This window comes from Lithobates pipiens, unplaced genomic scaffold (assembly GCF_037356315.1).
Source record: "Lithobates pipiens isolate NorthernLeopardFrog02 unplaced genomic scaffold, aLitPip1_a1.2 Scaffold_35, whole genome shotgun sequence".
Classification (NCBI taxonomy): Eukaryota; Metazoa; Chordata; class Amphibia; order Anura; family Ranidae; genus Lithobates; species Lithobates pipiens.
In genome coordinates this window covers 19,226,658-19,244,245 of record NW_027507811.1, presented here as the reverse complement: position 1 = coordinate 19,244,245, position 17,588 = coordinate 19,226,658, and the positions used below count along the sequence as shown (strand labels likewise).

Sequence of the window (17,588 nt, the reverse complement as noted above, 5' to 3'; positions counted from 1 at the left end):
CCAGTACTCCTCACTTACCAATGGTTTATTAAGAGCTTGTATCCCCCAAGGGGAAGATCATCCAGGACCACCTTCTCAACTTCATCATTGACAGCAGTGTGGCTCCTCCCCTTTCATCACTTTGCAGAGCTCTCGGAGATGATCTCTGACGTTGGCGGTGTTCTATGTGCTGATTGGTGGAGAGCGCTGTAGAAGGTGATGGTGTGGCGGCCATCTTTGTTGATGTGTCAGAGTCTGGGATGGATCTGAGGTGAGAAGATACCGGCAGGTATGGTATGAGATAACGGGAGATGTAGTATAGAGGTGGTGGTCCTGGATGATCTTCCCCTTGGGGGATACAAGGGCTTAATGACCCATTGGTAAGAGAGAGGTCGTAGAATTCCGGTGAGTTCTCTGATGTGAAGGTGGAGGATAGCGGGTGGTGTGGAGCACTGAGAACATTTTTATTAGACTCTGGAATAAAATTTTGCACACGAGAACAGAAGAGACATAGCACTGTGCACTTTGTGTTTGGAGCTCTGGACACTTTCGCTTGGTTTGTATTCATATTTTTCTCTTCTAATTGCCCCCAAATCCATGCCGGAGCTCTTATAGACTATTTGGTGAAGGACCAACATATATGACTCCTGAATGGAAGGTTATAACATTTAATGGTAAATTGTTTCCCAACAGGTGGACACAATGTCCGGAATACCTCTGAGGAACATCTCATTGTATCTCCAGATTATAAAGCAGAAGATAATAACATTGTACAATATTCTCCAGGAGGAAATCCCGTTACTCCAAATATACATCCCAGACCTTCCCAATTGGAGGGATCAATGGATCCCTCTAATCCTGAGGAATCTTCTGATGGATCTCACACCAAGACTATAGGATCTCACAGTACAGATACTTCAATAGATCCTTCTATTCCCAAGGAATCTTCTTCAAGCCATGAAGGAGTTCCCACAGAACAGAGTTCATTGTCATGTTCAGAGTGCGGGAAATTGTTTGCAAAAAAATGGGCACTTCTTAGGCACGATAGAATTCACACTGGTGAACGTGCCTATTCATGTTCAGAGTGCGGGAAATGTTTCATTAATAATAGAGATCTTCTAAATCATCAGAGAATTCATACAGGTGAACGTCCCTATTCATGTTCAGAGTGCGGGAAATGTTTTAGTCAGAAACAAAACCTTCTTCGACACCAGAAATATCACCATGTAGATGTGAGTCCCTACTCATGTTCAGAGTGTGGGAAATGCTTCATTGAGAAAGGAAAACTTATTAGACACCAAAGAACTCACACGGGTGAGTGTCCCTATTCGTGTTCAGAGTGCGGGAAATGTTTCCTTTATAATGGAGACCTTCTAATACATCAGAGAATTCACACAGGTGAACGTCCCTATCCATGTTCAGAGTGTGGGAAATGTTTTGTTTCTAATGGACTCCTTCTAAGACACCAGAAAATTCACACAGGCAAACGCCCCTATTCATGTTCAGAGTGCGGGAAATCTTTCATTCTTAAAGGAAAATTTGTTAGGCACCAAAGAACTCACACGAGTGAGTGTCCCTATTTGTGTTCAGAGTGTGGGAAATGTTTCCTTTATAATGGAGACCTTCTAATACATCAGAGAATTCACACAGGTGAATGTCCCTATTTATGTTCAGAGTGTGGAAAATCGTTCAATGATAAACGAAACCTTGTTAATCACCAAAGAATTCACACTGGTGAGCGTCCTTATTCATGTTCAGAGTGCGGGAAATCTTTCATTTATAAAGGAGACCTTGTTATTCATCAAAGAATTCACACGGGTGAGCGTCCCTTTTCATGTTCAGAGTGTGGAAAATCATTCAATTATAAAGGAGGCCTTGTTAAACACCAGAGAATTCACACAGGTGAGTGTCCTTATTCATGTTCAGAGTGCGGGAAATCTTTCATTGATAAAGGAGGCCTTGTTAAACACCAGAGAAGTCATACGGGTGAGCTTCCTTTTTCATGTTCAGAGTGCGGGAAATCTTTCATTTATAAAGGAGACCTTGTTATACACCAGAGAATTCACACGGATGAACGCCCTTTTTCATGTTCAGAGTGCGGCAAATCTTTCTTTGATAATGGAAAACTTGTTAGACACCAGAGAATTCACACGGGGGAGTGTCCTTTTTTATGTTCAGAGTGTGGAAAATCTTTCAATGATAAAGGAAACCTTGTTAAACACCAGAGAATTCACACGGGTGACCTTCCCTATTTATGTTCAGAGTGCGGAAAATCTTTCAATGATAAAGGAACCTTTGTCAATCACCAGAAAATTCACACGGGTGAGCGTCCTTACTCATGTTTAGAGTGCGGAAAATCTTTCATAGCAAAAAGATATTTCGTTAAACACCAGAGAACTCACACTGGTGAGCGTCCTTAATCATGTGCAGGGTGCGGGAAATGTTTTTTATCACAAAATATCACTTGTTGAACACCAGAAAATTCAAACAAGCTAACAACTTTTTTCATATTCATATTTTGGGGGCGGGGCAACAATATTATTTTTCGGGTACACATTGGTTTGTGACGCCTGTAATTGAATTCTAGTAATACGATCCTCTGAACATACAGAGATGATTCGGTCCCGCACTCACAGAGACCGCACCATACAACTAAACTGTGCTAATACATCTCCTGGCTTGCCTACGCGATCAGGGAGTCGGAGAATGATTCTGCTGGCGGCAGTGGTTTACCATAGAGCTGGCAGTGGACCAGATGTTCCCTGGCCATCTCTATGACCCTCGGAGCCTGGAAGTGACCTCATGACGTCACTTCCCAGAGCCAGCAAATATAAACATTGCCGTATTTTTGCCGGAAAGCCTGACATTTTTTTTTTAACTCAGACTTTCCAGCACAGAGGAGAGAGGAGGGGACCTTTCATGCCCTATTCCTATTACAAGGGATGTTTACATTCATTTTAAAAGGAATAAAAGTGATAAAAAATAAATAAAAGGGAAAGATTAAAAAAAAAAATCAAAAATAAAAGAAACAATAAAAAAATAAAATGTTTTAAGTGCCCCCGTCCCCTCGTGCTCGCACACAAAAGTGAACATAAACGTATTTCACGCTAAAGCTAGCGCTTACTCAGCTATGAGTATGCACTAGCTTTAGCGTGAAACGCGTCAGTAATTTTGTTCTATATTTTTCCCTTTGCTGCTGTTATTTGCGTGACGTGAGGTTTTTTATTTTGAAGAAATAAAGGCACCTTTTACTTTTCATCTGATCCGGAGTGCGGCTGTCCAGAGTTCGTTCATCATTTATCTACTTGGTTTGTGCAATCAGCCTGCACCTGGGACCCCCTACTTGCCTGGAGAATGAGCAATCTCTTGGTGGACTGACCTGGAGCGGTGGATTTCCATTCCCTTTAAAAACGATGATAATCATTTCTGAAAATCGATCAGTCCTGAGGTTCTGATGACCTATCTCGTTTTTTGAGGCCCTAAAATGACAGGACAGTACAAGTACCCACCAAATGACCTATTTTTGGAAAGTGTACACCACAAAGTATTTAGTAAGAGACAGTTTTTTGGAAGTTGTAATTTTTCACGACAAATTTGGGGAAAATAAAGAAAGTAAATAAAATTAGATTTTATTTCACCAAGTTGTCATTTTAACTATTTATTTCTCACTTACAGAATGGACATACTTAAAATTACACCCGAAACACATTCTTCTGCTTTTCCTCAGTATGAGAATACCACATATGTGAGTTTTTTGCTGCTTTTATGCATAGAGGGGCCCAAAATCCAAGGAGCACTTTCAGTCTTTCTAGGGGCATAAATTGCGCATCTAACTTTCTGACTATGTTTAACATTTCTTGAGGCTCTAACGTTACAGAACAGTTGATACACTCCTAAACTGACCCAATTTTGCAAAGTACACCCTCCAGCATATTTATTTGGACATATGGTGAGTGTTTAGAAACACTTTTTTGCCACGTGGTTTTGGAAATTATTTTTTTTACATACAGCTGTCAGTTAACAAGATATTTTTCAAACAGCATGAGCATTTTTAGAATCCCCCCACCTAAAAAATATAAACACTCTGCTATTGCTCCTGAGCAAGGGGATACCACATATAGGAGATTTTTTTTGAAGTCTAGTCACATAGACGGGCCCAAAATCCAAGGAGAGCCTTAAAGCTTTCAATAGGCATAAATTAGGCATCTAATTTTTGACTACCTATCTTGTGTTTGGAGGCCATGGAGCATCAGTACAGTAAAAACACCCACAAATCCCCCCATTTTGGAGTAAACACCCCACAAAACATGAGTTTCTTATGAATGTTTCATTTTTCTGCCACATGTTTTTGGAAAATTCAGCAAGATAATTGTTGTATATTATTAAAATATTTCTACCATACAGTATAGGCATAGTTAGAATTTCACGCAAAACAAATTCTGCTTCTCCTCCTGAGTATGGGGACACCGCATGTGTTATGATCTTCAGATAGTGAGTCTGACTTAGTGGAAGGGGACCTCTCTTACGGCTCTGGTTCTGGTCTCACTGGAATGGGAACAGGGAGACCGGAGCGCAGCGGGGTAGGAGAGTCCAGCCAGGTGCAGCAGCAGATGCCAGGTAGATGAGGATCCTCTTGGAGCGGGAGCTCTCTGTAGCAAGAAGGCAGCTGGGAGAAGACCACGGACCGTGGAATCAGGATGGCTGGATCTCAGGATGAGGAAGTAGCAGACACAGGAACAAGCAGGAGCCAGCAGAGGAATCAGGTACAAGCAGAGGTTCGGCAACAAGAATCAGTCCAAGAAGGGTCAAACAAGCCGGGGTCGGAGCAGGAGAGATCAGCAAGGTCAGACGGAGCCGGGTCAGGTATCAGATAAGGTTCAAGCAGAATAGCAGGTAACTTCGGGTACAAGCTGCAGACGAGACAGCACAGAACCCCTGCAGCTGTGCCTTTAAAAAGGGCCACTGGCGGCAATCGTGCTAACGCTCGCCCGTGCGTGCGTGTACCGCGCGCACATACGAACGACGTGCACCCGCGCGCGTCGGAAGACGCTCGTGCCCACGACGACCCGCGGCACGAACGCGCGCGCGCGTACGGAGAGCCGATCGCACGGAACGGGCGGATTCCTGACAGCATGTGTGAGACCTTTTTTAGAGCCTAGGAAACTGACAATAAACTGACCTTTTCAGAGCCTAACAGCATACAGAGGCCCAAAATCCAAGCGAGCATAGCGGCATAAATTATGCATATGATTACTTAACATATCACATTTTGGTGTCCTTGGAGCACCCACAGATTGACCACTTTTTGGAACGCAAACACCAAAAATTATTTTTCGAGAGGCAAGGTGAGTCTTTTGAATATTTCATTTATTGTCAAACATTTTTGTAAAATAAAGAAAATATAATTTTTTTACAAAAAGTTGTCAATGTATAAGCTATTCCTACCACACAGCATAGACATGCTTAAAATTACACCCCAAAAAAAACACAATCTATTTCTCATGAGCATACCATAAGTGTAGGACTTTTATGCAACATAGTGCATAGAGGGGCTGTCACATACCTTGCTTGGAGGCTGAGCTGACCAGAAAGCTTCCGCTGTGGCTCTGTTCCGATTACCCCTGAATGTGGTAACAGAGGTACAAGGTTCAAAGAAGCACAGGGGTTTATAGCTAGATAACAGGTGACTGCCAGAGACAGAGACATAATCACGGTGAGCCAGGGTCATTCACAGTAATGCAGAGAAGAGCATAGTCAGGTAGCAGGCAGAGGTTAGTACCAGGGAAGCAGGCAGAATGTTGTCAGTGACAATCTGAGGTCAGTATCTCTAATCCACAGAGCAAGGTCAGGAGAAACCGGAGTTAGCAACTATAAGTCTCAGCAAATGCAAAAACACAGGTCAGAGGGAAGCTGAAGAAAATCCAGCAATTAGCACACATCAGGACCTCCTTTAAATAGGCAGCTTGGCACCATTACCAAGATTAGGTGTGAGTGAACACCGGTGCGCGCTAGTGCACACAGATGCATCAACGTGATAGTGCATGTTGGTTACTGGCCCAAGCTTGTTTGTATGCTGGAACATGTGCACAAGCATTAGCTACATGAGAATGAACATCAGCTGTATAAGTTTCCTGGGTTTTTGGGAGGCCCAAAATCCAAGCAACACCTTAATGCCCCGTACACACGAGCGGACTTTTCAACATCCAAAGTCCGAAGGACCGAGTCCGTCAGACTATCCGATCGTGTGTGGGCTGCAACGGACTTTTGATTCGCCAAAGTCTGACGGACTTTAGAAATGAAGCATGCTTCAAATTTTCCCGAAGGAACTCCGCCGGACCCGGTCCCCTTCGAAAACTCTGCTCGTGTGTATGCTACTCCGACGGACTAAAACCGACGCTAGGGCAGCTATTGGCTACTGGCTATGAACTTCCTTATTCGAGTCGGGTCGTACGTAATCACGTTCGAATCCGTCGGAGTTTAGTGTGATCGTGTGTGGCCAAGTCCGTTCGGCCGAAAAGTCTGTCAGAACTCCTTTGGAACTCCGGCGGAACTCCGGCGGAACTCCTTTGGAAGTCTGTTGGACATAAGTCCTCTCGTGTGTACGGGGCATTAGAATTGCAAAGGACATAAATTATGCATCACATTTCCTGACTATCATATTTTGGAGGCCCTGTTGCACCAGGACATTTGAGCACCCACAAAATCATCACATTTTAGAAAATAAACACCCCAAGATATTTTTAAGAGGCATTGTGACTCTTTTGAAGATTTCGTTGTTTTTGCCACAAATGTTTGGAAAATGTAGAAAGAAAATAAAAATTCATTTTTTTACACAAAGTTTTCAGTTTAATAAGATTATTCTCAAATGCAGCATAGGCACACCTATAATTTTACCCCACAAAATGATTCTGCTACTTCTGCCAAGTATGAGTATACCACATGTGTGTGCCAGTGTTTGTATTGGTTATGTTCCTAACATTATGTCTTGTTTATCACAAAAATTAACCAAATTTATGAAAAATGGTGTACTGCAATGATCGCTTCTGTATGAGTTGAGGTAATTTAGCTTAGTGAACCATCACCTCATATCTATAAGCACACCTAGCCTGCTGGTCCATGGCTGCCAGGCCATCAGGAATGCTATGTTCACTGAACAGAGGGTGAGCAAACGAGTCCCTGTGGTTCCAGAACTGCAGTTTTTTTACAGGGGTTGGCTGGGATTAGTGTCTCAGGGACTTTAGGGGAATCAGTGGGATGTGCAGATGGTTCAGATCAGGCAGCAGGCAGAGGTGTGGAAAGCAAACAGGCAAAGGATTGTTCCAGGGAGCAGGCAGAAATGTGGTCTATAAACAGGCAGGCTCATTGCAGGTAGACACAACACTGCACTCATGGGGCTGTGATCAGGAACGTTGTTGCTGGCTGCACTAATCTTCTGATATTGCCATTGGTGCGGTGGTGATCAGGAACACTGTTGTTGGCTTACACTGGTCTTGTGACACTGGGACATGTGTGGTGGTGATCAGAAACACTGTTACTGGTTTATACTGGTCTGGTGACACTGGGACTTGTATGACCATGATCAGGTTCACTGTTGCTTTGTGCACTGGTCTGGTTACATTTGAACTGATGTGGTGGAATGTTGTTGATGGCTGCACCGGTCTTGTAACATAGAAAAGGCATGGTGGTGATCACGAAGACTGTTGCAGGCTTGCAATGGTCTGAAGACACTAACAATGGTTTAGTGACACTTGGACTAGTGTTGTGGTTGGGAGCAGCTGGGTGGTAATGCATGCACCCCTCCCCTTCCTTCATTCTCCATCTCCAGGAACCACTGAGAGAACAGCATTCATTTTTAGTTAGACTTATGCCCCGTACACACGACCGGACTTTTCAACATCAAAAGTCTGACGGAATGATTCCGGCAGACTATTCGATCGTGTGTGGGCTGCAGCGGACTTTTGATTCGCAAACGTCTGACAGACTTTAGAAATGGAACATGTTTCAAATTTTTCCGAAAGAACTCCGCCGGACCCAGTTCCTACCGAGAACTCCGCTCGTGTGTATGCTAGTACGACGGACAAAAACCGACGCTAGGGCAGCTATTGGCTACTGGCTATGAACTTCCTTATTCTAGTCCAGTCGTACGTCATCACGTTCGAATCCGTCGGAGTTTGGTGTGATTGTGTGTGGCCAAGTCCGCTCATTCGGAAAGTCCGTCAGAACTCTGTCAGAACTCCGTCAGAACTCCTTCGAAAGTCTGTCGGACCTAAGTCTGGTCGTGTGTACGCGGCATTACACACAACCCGAACTGTTGATGCTCTTTTCTAAAACGGGACAAAATTTGGGACACATTTCAGCTGGGGTCAGCCTCTTTAAATTAGGGAGGTCTGGTTACCCTATCCCACCATTGCTGTACTTCTCTTTATCCTGGCTCTGCACATCCCCTGTGTCTATTATAAGGGTTCCCACCAGTCCTTCAGAACATTCCTAACTCTTCACACTATGAACGGTTCCCATAACACCTACACATTTGTCTCTGCACACAGCCTTTTTCCATGAATAAAACTCTTTAATAATCTACAGACAATGACAGTATAGAAAAGAACCCACCCAAAGCAAACATCTAAAATATATGACAATATATGATAATGTTTTTTCTGCAAAATCTTACACGCCAAAGTAATTTTGTGTATCTGGCATAATTTAAGGATATTGTTTTTTTTTTTATTTTTTGTTGTAATATGTATGTCATACTTGGGTTCAAATGTAAGGCCTGCAACCTCTGACAAGTTCCACAAAACATGGTCAGCCTGGTTCCGGTTCAAATATTCAGTGGCTTATGATAGTCTGACAACTAGGTGAGTATCCCCGCTCTCTCTCATAAACCACACATAAATATTGACCATTGGACCACTGTTAACCTGTTGTCTGTTTCCCACAATTAAGGGATTGGAACTGTGACGGCCCCAGCGGAATACCCCTGACCAGGGCAGGACTTAGGGTGGTGGGGGCCCCTGGGCTTGAGTCACTTTCGGGCCCTACCTTCTATACATTACCGTATTTATTGGCGTATAACACGCACCCCAAGTTTAGGAGGGAAATTTAAGGGAAAAAAAACGTACATTTAAATGCCCATCAGTGCAGCCTTATCTGTTGTTAGGTGTGACTACAGCAAGTCACCTACTCATCAAGTTATGTTACCGTTTCCCAATTATTAGTAGAGTTCTTATCTAAGCAAAGAGACACGGAAAGAAGTTCTCAGTATATCTGCTCAGACGGTCGCATCCAACTCTCTGAGTCTCTTTATTAACACAGCTCTTATATACACAAAAGACAGGCTTCAGGAATGTTGAAACACAACAAGTTTCCATAAAAGGCAATTCTCTAGGCGTCTTCTGCTTTTAGAGCTGATGTGGCAGATGGTCCTTAAGATAAGGTTTCCTCTTATGTGTACGTGACTTAAGGATGAGGTGTCTTTAAGATACTAAGGACTTAAGGATGAGGTGTCTTTAAGATACTAAGAATGAAACAGACAAGATAAGCATTTAGTGAAACATACTGTCAACCATCTTGGTTTCTTATACTTTGATCCTCACAATTTCCCCCTTTGACATCACCCTTCCCTCTTACCCTGGGTCCACCTGAACAAGTTCTAGTCGGCCTATGTCCAAAGTACTCTCCCTGACCGCGAGTTGTCAGAGGGGTATACACCCATCCCCCTGGATAGTACCAACATCTAAAATTCAGGAAGAGTGGCCTTTCTGAAAGATGGGTGATGTCAAGAAACTAAATCCACCTATCTCATCCAACTTATCAACTTACAAAAGTTCCATCTTTTCCACAGCATTTACCTTGGCTTTCTTGCAAAAACACATAAACAACTTAAAACACAAATAAATGAGAAATATGAATATAAGCACTACTATAATCATCATTGCTGCCTTCTTGAACCAAGAAAATAACCCTGAGAAACTAAAAGTTCCACCAAAAGGATCCCAGTCACGGCCAATATTACGGGCCTTCTCCTGTAGATCCTTTACTTCCGTGCGGTGTTGTGCAATGATGTCATAATAATCGGGTACTTCGATGCTGGTGTTATGTATCCAAGTACAACATTCATATTCTTCTGTGGTCTCACAGAGTCCTGTTAATGCTGCACTCATACTTTCAATCGCTAACTCATGTAATTCTATTTGTTTTGTGATGGCTCTGGTCTCTAGATTTAACTTAGTAATGTCATCAGAGTTTTTCTCCAAAATATCATTAATTATTCCAGTATAGTTATTTAGTCGCTTCATTAAGTCTATACCCCATCCTGTCCAGGACGGGAACCAAGCCCATGCCATGTCCTGCTCTAAAAATATTTCTCTTTTGCTACGATATCTGAGGGGATATCTGGGGTGCATACTAGCTTCTAGTAGGTGATCACCTCGTTCATCACCCACTACTCCCATTACTGGTACCAAACTTGCGAGGTAGCACCATCCCTGAGCCCTTCTAGGTATCCAGGTATAACACTTATCCCCACAACAGATGTATATATTGTTTCCTAAGGCTACTGGACTTGAACTGATATTACGTCTATAACGAGAGGTGTATCCATAGAGGGAAAGGTTGGACACTAACCACCTAACCTTATTATCCACAATGTTAGTGAGGAAGTCAGATAATGTCTGGTGTGTACTGGTATTACTGGGGTAGAAGCTTCCATTTAATACGACAATGGACAAGTTAAACTTGCTGTCTTGGCATTTTCTATTTCCTCCCGTTGTGTTTCCTAGGTTGAAACACCAATCAGGGGGAAAGGCGAGGCCATTTGATTTAAACATTACTGTCTTGCTGGTATTTGTTCCAATTATGTTAATGCTACTGTTAGCAAGATCAGTATAATTTATAGGAACTGCCATCAGTGGTATTTTAGCCGTGCTGGGGTGTAATTTACTGCAAACCCAACATTTCTCATATCCTGACTTCCGAGCATAAGCATATTTAAACTTCAGTAATAACATTTTTTTAGAAAATCCTTCATCCTTGTGAATTTCATTCTGTGAGGTAACCAAACTATTGGTCGGGATTACTGAAACAAAAAGAATAAAAAGATACATATTGTCATTTGCCGACTGGCTCCTTTTTACAGTGTGAAGCGTGGATCCAGGTAGGTTTCCCTTCCAATTTCACTGAGGTTGCTGTAGTCAATAGCACCTGGAAAGGACCCTCGAACCTTGGTTCCAGTGTCTTCCTGGTATGTTTCTTTACATACACATAGTCTCCCGGTTGTAAGTCGTGAGTACCTGTGACAGAATTAGGGTCTGGAAGAGAAGAATACACACTCTTGTGGATTTTAGTTAGACGCTGTTGCAATTGTATCACATATGTAGTTAAACTATCACATTGCAATTGCATACTTTGAGGAAAATATAAACCTAATCTAGGTGCACTCCCAAAAAGTATTTCATATGGGGATAACCCGGTTTTTCCTGTTGGAGTGTACCTAATAGAGAACAAAGCTAAGGGTAGACACTCAGGCCATGGTTTATTTAACTCTTGCATGGCTTTTTGTATTTTTAGCTTTATTGTCCCATTTACTCTTTCTACTGATCCTGAACTCTGTGGGTGGTAAGGGGTGTGAAAACTTTGTTGAACCCCTAACATTGCCATCACATTTTGCATTATTTCTCCCGTGAAATGTGTCCCCCTATCCGATTCTATTGTTTCTGGGAGACCAAACCTAGGTATCAGCTCAGTAATCAGTTTCTTGGCGGTGGCTTTTGCCGTAGCTGATTTCACAGGATAACTTTCTGGCCAGCCTGAAAATAGGCAGATGCACACGAGAACAAATTCAAAGGGGCCGCTCTTAGGCATTTGTATGTAGTCAATTTGCAGTCTCTGAAAGGGATATTGGGCCCGGACCTGATGTTTACGTGGGGTTTTCACTCTCTGTCCTGGGTTATTTAACAGACAGATTTGGCATGCAGCACAGTAGTTCCTTGCAGTACTACTGAATCCAGGGGCTAGCCATCCTTGGCTTACAATCCTATACATAGAATTGGAGCTGACATGAGTGGGCAAGTGGACAGCCGCTGCCATTGCGGGGTATAGAGAGGCGGGTAGACATATTTTTTCTCCCTCTCTCCATACATTGTCAAGGCCTGGTGCAGCTCCCTCCTTAACCCAACGGTCCTTCTCAGTAGTCCCTGCTTGTTCCTGTAGTTCGATCAGCTGCTGCCATGTGGTTTCGGGCATACTCACCTGTACCGTGGCTAAGGTCTCAGGGCTTACTTCCCCTAGAGCTGCCTTCTTTGCAGCTAAATCTGCAAATGCGTTTCCTTTTGCCTCAGTTGTTTTTGCGCTCGTGTGTGCCGCTATCTTCATAATGGCTACTCTTTTAACTTTTTGAAGATTGTTCAGGACTCTTTTGATTACTTCACCATGTTTAACAGGTGTGCCTGCTGCTGTAAGGTAACCTCTAGCTTTCCATATGTGGCCATAATCATGTGCCACACCGTAGGCGTATGCAGAATCAGTGTAAACGTTCCCTTCTTGTCCCTCTAAGTGTTCTAAGGCTTTTTCTAAAGCTGTTAGTTCCGCTTCTTGTGCAGACATGTGTGCTGGTAGTGACTTTGCCTCAATTACCTGTGTGTCCGTTACCACAGCATAACCTGTGTGATATTTACCTTTGTCATCGGCAAATCTACTACCATCTATGTACAGTGTGTGTTCTGCATTTGCAATGGGTGTGTCTGTGACATGTGGGAACCCCGTGGTCTCTTGTTCCATAAGTTGAAAACAATCGTGTTCATCAGATGTTATGTCATGAAATGAAAGTGTGTCAGAATCCTGAGTTTCTTGTGCTGTGCCTTCACCATTACTCCCCCCTGTCAAATCTGTCTGTAAGGGTAAAAGTTGTGCTAAGTTAAAAGAAGTGCATCGCTGGAAGGTAACATTGGGAGGTAGGAGCAAGGTGCATTGCAGACGCAGCTGCCTCGCCATTGATATGTGTTTTGGCTGAACCTGTGACAAGATGGCGTGTATGTCATGTGTGGTATGTACCACTACAGGATTGTCTAAGACAATTTCTGAGGATTTGTCAATGATAATTGACACTGCTGCGACTGCTCGTACACAGGACGGTGATCCTCTAGAGACAGGATCGAGAGCCGCTGAGAAGTATGCTACCGGCCTTTGTTTGATGTGTTGTTGTGTCAACACCCCTGTTGCGTGTCCCGTGATTTCAGCAATGTACAAATGAAATGTTTTGGTATAGTCAGGAATCCCGATCGCAGGTGCCGAAATTAGTAACTTTTTTAAGGTGCTAAAAGATTTATGACCTGCTTCTGTGAGTACATAGGGTACTATTTTCAAGCAATCATATAATGGCTGCATCAGAGAACTGGCATGTGGTATCCATTGTCTACAATATGACACCATTCCCAGAAACATTTAATTTGTAGAGTAACCGGGGGTATCAAAAACGCACAGCAAAAAAAGGCACTGCAGAAATAGATCAAAAGCAAATTGCATAGGCCTGCACCAAGCTCCATGCTGGCCACACATATAAACTCTCAGGCGAGAAAACATTGACGAAAAATCCATGTACATTCGCTGAATGTTTGAAATTTAACTTGTTTTTAACATAAAATCAACGTAATTTCTGAATGAAAACCACACACACCGCCAAAAAATTCCTTTAAACAAACACAATTTAGTAAATGCACCTTTTCAGTTCATTAGTACAAGTCTTGGCTCAGGTCATTTGCATGTCAATACAGTTTGCTTTACATTCTCACTGACCTGGTCAGAAAGAAGGGGGGTCATTTGAATGGGCTGTCAGCAGCTGTGAACAAACTTCACAGGACACATCAGTATTGCATACTCCACACCCCCCACACTCACAAAATTAGGTCAAAGATGACCTCTAGATATGACACCTACTAACATGTTTTCTATCAGAACCTGTACTTCTTGTTAAACCCATAACGTCTGTTTGGTAAGTTTGAAATTCTTTCCGAGCATTTATAATGTTTACAGGTCTAATTACAAAGCTTACCATCCACAGTTAGCAGTTCACAAAAAGACAGATTCATACTAGGGCTGAAACAACTAATCGACAATCAATCGGCCATGAAATCAATTGACTACTACCTTCACAAATCGATCAATCGGCCAGTAACATACTTTAATGGAGAGGCTGCAGAAAAACATGCAATGCGCCCCTGCAGCAAGCCGTGTGCTAAAAGAAAATGCAAATCGCAGCAAAATCGCATGCATGAAAAAAATTCTGTAACAGTCTGACCTGGGGCCTGTTTTATGGGCGCTGTCGAACCCCTTTCCTGCTGTTTCATTTGGCAAAATTGTTGTAACTGATTAATAAACAAAGGTCTAGAGTCAATATGGCGGGGATGAATTTGTGGCGGGTCTGCTGTTGGATCCCCTTGTGGTCTATGTGGGGCAATTTCATTCATAAATTGATTAAACATCGTTAGTGTCATTTTATGTCTACATAAATCTTCCCCATCTTGCCAAGCTGCTTCATGTGTGTCTAGTAATTGTGTCACGAATCTACAGAATGCGGCAGGTTTTGCTACGGGATCAGGAGCATTCTGTATTAATGCCATAAGAGTGTCAGCCGACCAAGGTGTCCATGTCCTCAGAACGACTTGTCGAGTCACTGTAGGTGGCTGTCCTGCTTGACCCGCATTTGGATTATTTACTTGTATTACCCTAGTCCGACTGTGGACTGGAGCTACGGGCTCTGGTCTTTGAGCTCCGCAATGTACACATTCCTGTGCCCAGTCTGTATTCTGGGTACCGCATACTCGGCATACCCATCCTCTTCCTTTTAAGGAAGGATAAAGTTTTGGTCTTTCGTTACCCGGTTTGGTAGTGCTATAAGGAGGTGGAGTACCTTCCGTTTCTACTCCATCCTCAGGAGCTGAAGGGAGACTCTTGCGTCGGACCTTCATATCCCATCCACCCTGTTCATGACAATACTTCCATCCCTCCTCTTTAGCCCTGTTGGAAACCTTAATTAAACATTGTATTTGTGATACCCATCTGTTCTGCAGGACCTCTCCCTGTCTGTCTCTCTTTATATTCTCCCAACCTTCTACACTTAGCCCATTTTCTCCATCCATTCCAAATTTCTTGAGAACCCTATTCGTGCCCTGTGCCTTGTCCTTCCCATACAACATTGTAATTATGTCTTTAACAGCATAACATTTCTGAGATTCCTCCTGGGGTTTACCATGTGTCTGGCCCATTTTGACAGTCCTGCCTAGGTGGCGTTTGGATCACTTACTAAGTGTCTCGTTGCCTTCTCCTCCTAGGGTGCCAAAATACTAAAAACCTCTCCTAGATGAGATTTCTGAAATCGAATTACTTTATATGCTAGCCAACTGACAAATATTATGACCAGACTGACGGCTACAACATATACAAGCATTCCTTTTGGTGGCCAAACACATATAACTAGATCTCTGGACTTTGTGGAGACCTTATTCCCTTCCCATTACCATGGAATCTCTCAGCATTCGTTTCTTATTCCTGCTTTATCGAGGCAGTCAGGACTTATACTTTCAACCCGTTTTTAGGCTCATGAATCAAAAAGCGTATATCAAACTTAAGTGTCGGACCCCCAAAGTACTCTTACGAGTTAAGGGCGCATTCCGTTACTCATTGGGATGATATATGTTCCAATTCACACCATACAAACAGGGCTTATCTCAGTCACAACAGACAGATGACAAGGAGACAGACAAGTTACAACGGTAACATAAGTCAAAATATTAAATTCAAGACTCGCTTACTACAGAGGTTGGTTTTACCTGAAGAACAATACAGACAGATCGGGTGGGCACAAATCTAAGAAGCACAGAGTTTATAAGAAAATAAAGCTTTTCTTACCTGCGCAGGTTTTGTCTGTGGTTCCTGATGTGCCCGACCTCTTCGTTCCGTCCTTATGTTCGTTCGCCTCTTGTAGTTTCTTCAGCGAAGTCCGTGTTCGGGCGCCAAAAATGTTAGGTGTGACTACAGCAAGTCACCTACTCATCAAGTTATGTTACCGTTTCCCAATTATTAGTAGAGTTCTTATCTAAGCAAAGAGACACGGAAAGAAGTTCTCAGTATATCTGCTCAGACGGTCGCACCCAACTCTCTGAGTCTCTTTATTAACACAGCCCTTATATACACAAAAGACAGGCTTCAGGAATGTTGAAACACAACAACAAGTTTCCATAAAAGGCAATTCTCTAGGCGTCTTCTGCTTTTAGAGCTGATGTGGCAGATGGTCCTTAAGATAAGGTTTCCTCTTATGTGTACGTGACTTAAGGATGAGGTGTCTTTAAGATACTAAGGACTTAAGGATGAGGTGTCTTTAAGATACTAAGAATGAAACAGACAAGATAAGCATTTAGTGAAACATACTGTCAACCATCTTGGTTTCTTATACTTTGATCCTCACACTGTGTCCATCTGCAGCCTTGCCCATCCATCTGCAGCCTTGTCCAGTGTCATTGCAGCCTTGTCAGTGTAGCCTTGTCATTTGCAGCCTTGCCCCAGTGTCATTTGCAGCCTTGTCATTGCAGTCTTGAAGTTTAAAAATGGCGCCGCCGAGATACAGAGTCCTGTGTATCTCGGTGGCTCTCGGGTCCTCTCGTCGGCTCTCGACGGCTAAAGGGTCCTCTCAGCGGCTAAGGGTACTCTTGCAGTCCAGAGCGGAGCTGAGAGTAGCCCAGTCCCTGTGTTATGTCCGTCATAGGGCGGGACTGGGCGTGACTGTGAGCAGATCTGATCCGAGTACACTCGGCTATGTATCTAGTGGGTGGGGCCCATGGGCTTGAGCCCAGTCAAGCCCAATAGTAAGTACAGCCCTGCCCCTGACGTCTACCTGCATACCTTTTCTTGCTTACCTTCCTTCCATCTAATTTTAGTTTTCACTCCTTTTCTATCATTGTTTAATTATGCCTTCTGACTGTGATGTTTCTTGTCAATTTAATGTGCTTTCTCCCAGTTAACGGAGGTCATTAGCATCCCTTTGTAAATGCATTTTCTGCCGAATTTGATTCTCTTAGCCCTTGTACACACGCTCGGACATTCCGAGGACAAAATCCATCGATTTTGTCCGAAACTTGTGTTGCATACACACGGTCGCACAAATTTGTCGGAAAATCCGATCGTACGTAACGTGACAACGTTATTTCGTTACGACGGGACTACGTTCAGGCTAGTAGCTAATAGCTTAGGTCTGGGAATTTGATCTGAGCATGCGTGGCACTTTGTCCGATCGGAATTCCCTACACACAATCGGACAAGTCCGATCTGATCATGTTGTCGGAAAGATTTATAGCCCAGCTCTAAAACTTTGTCTGTCGGATATTCCGACGGAAACAGTCCGATGGAGCCCACACACAGTTGGATTATCCGACAACACAGTCCGATCGGACATTTTCCGTCGGAATGTCCGACCGTGTGTACAAGGGCTTTTGCTGCATTCATTTTCTGTGAGCACTGCTGTACTAAACTCACCAGATGTACAATGTTGTCACAGGCGGATGCATTACTGTGTTTACCTGTTCATATTATTTGCCAAATGTAAGGCCTGGTGCAGGGGC

At 43.3% G+C, this 17,588-nt stretch overlaps 1 protein-coding gene across 1 annotated transcript in view; it reads left to right on the top strand.

Moving 5' to 3' along the window:
- The window catches only part of LOC143955188 (uncharacterized), a 49,169-nt gene that overhangs the window by 25,107 nt on the left and 6,474 nt on the right, over nucleotides 1–17,588 (top strand). Inside the window, 2 exon segments of the mRNA XM_077465279.1 lie at nucleotides 673–2,445; nucleotides 5,320–5,324. Of these exon segments, the coding sequence (XP_077321405.1) occupies nucleotides 673–2,445; nucleotides 5,320–5,324 (1,778 nt within the window).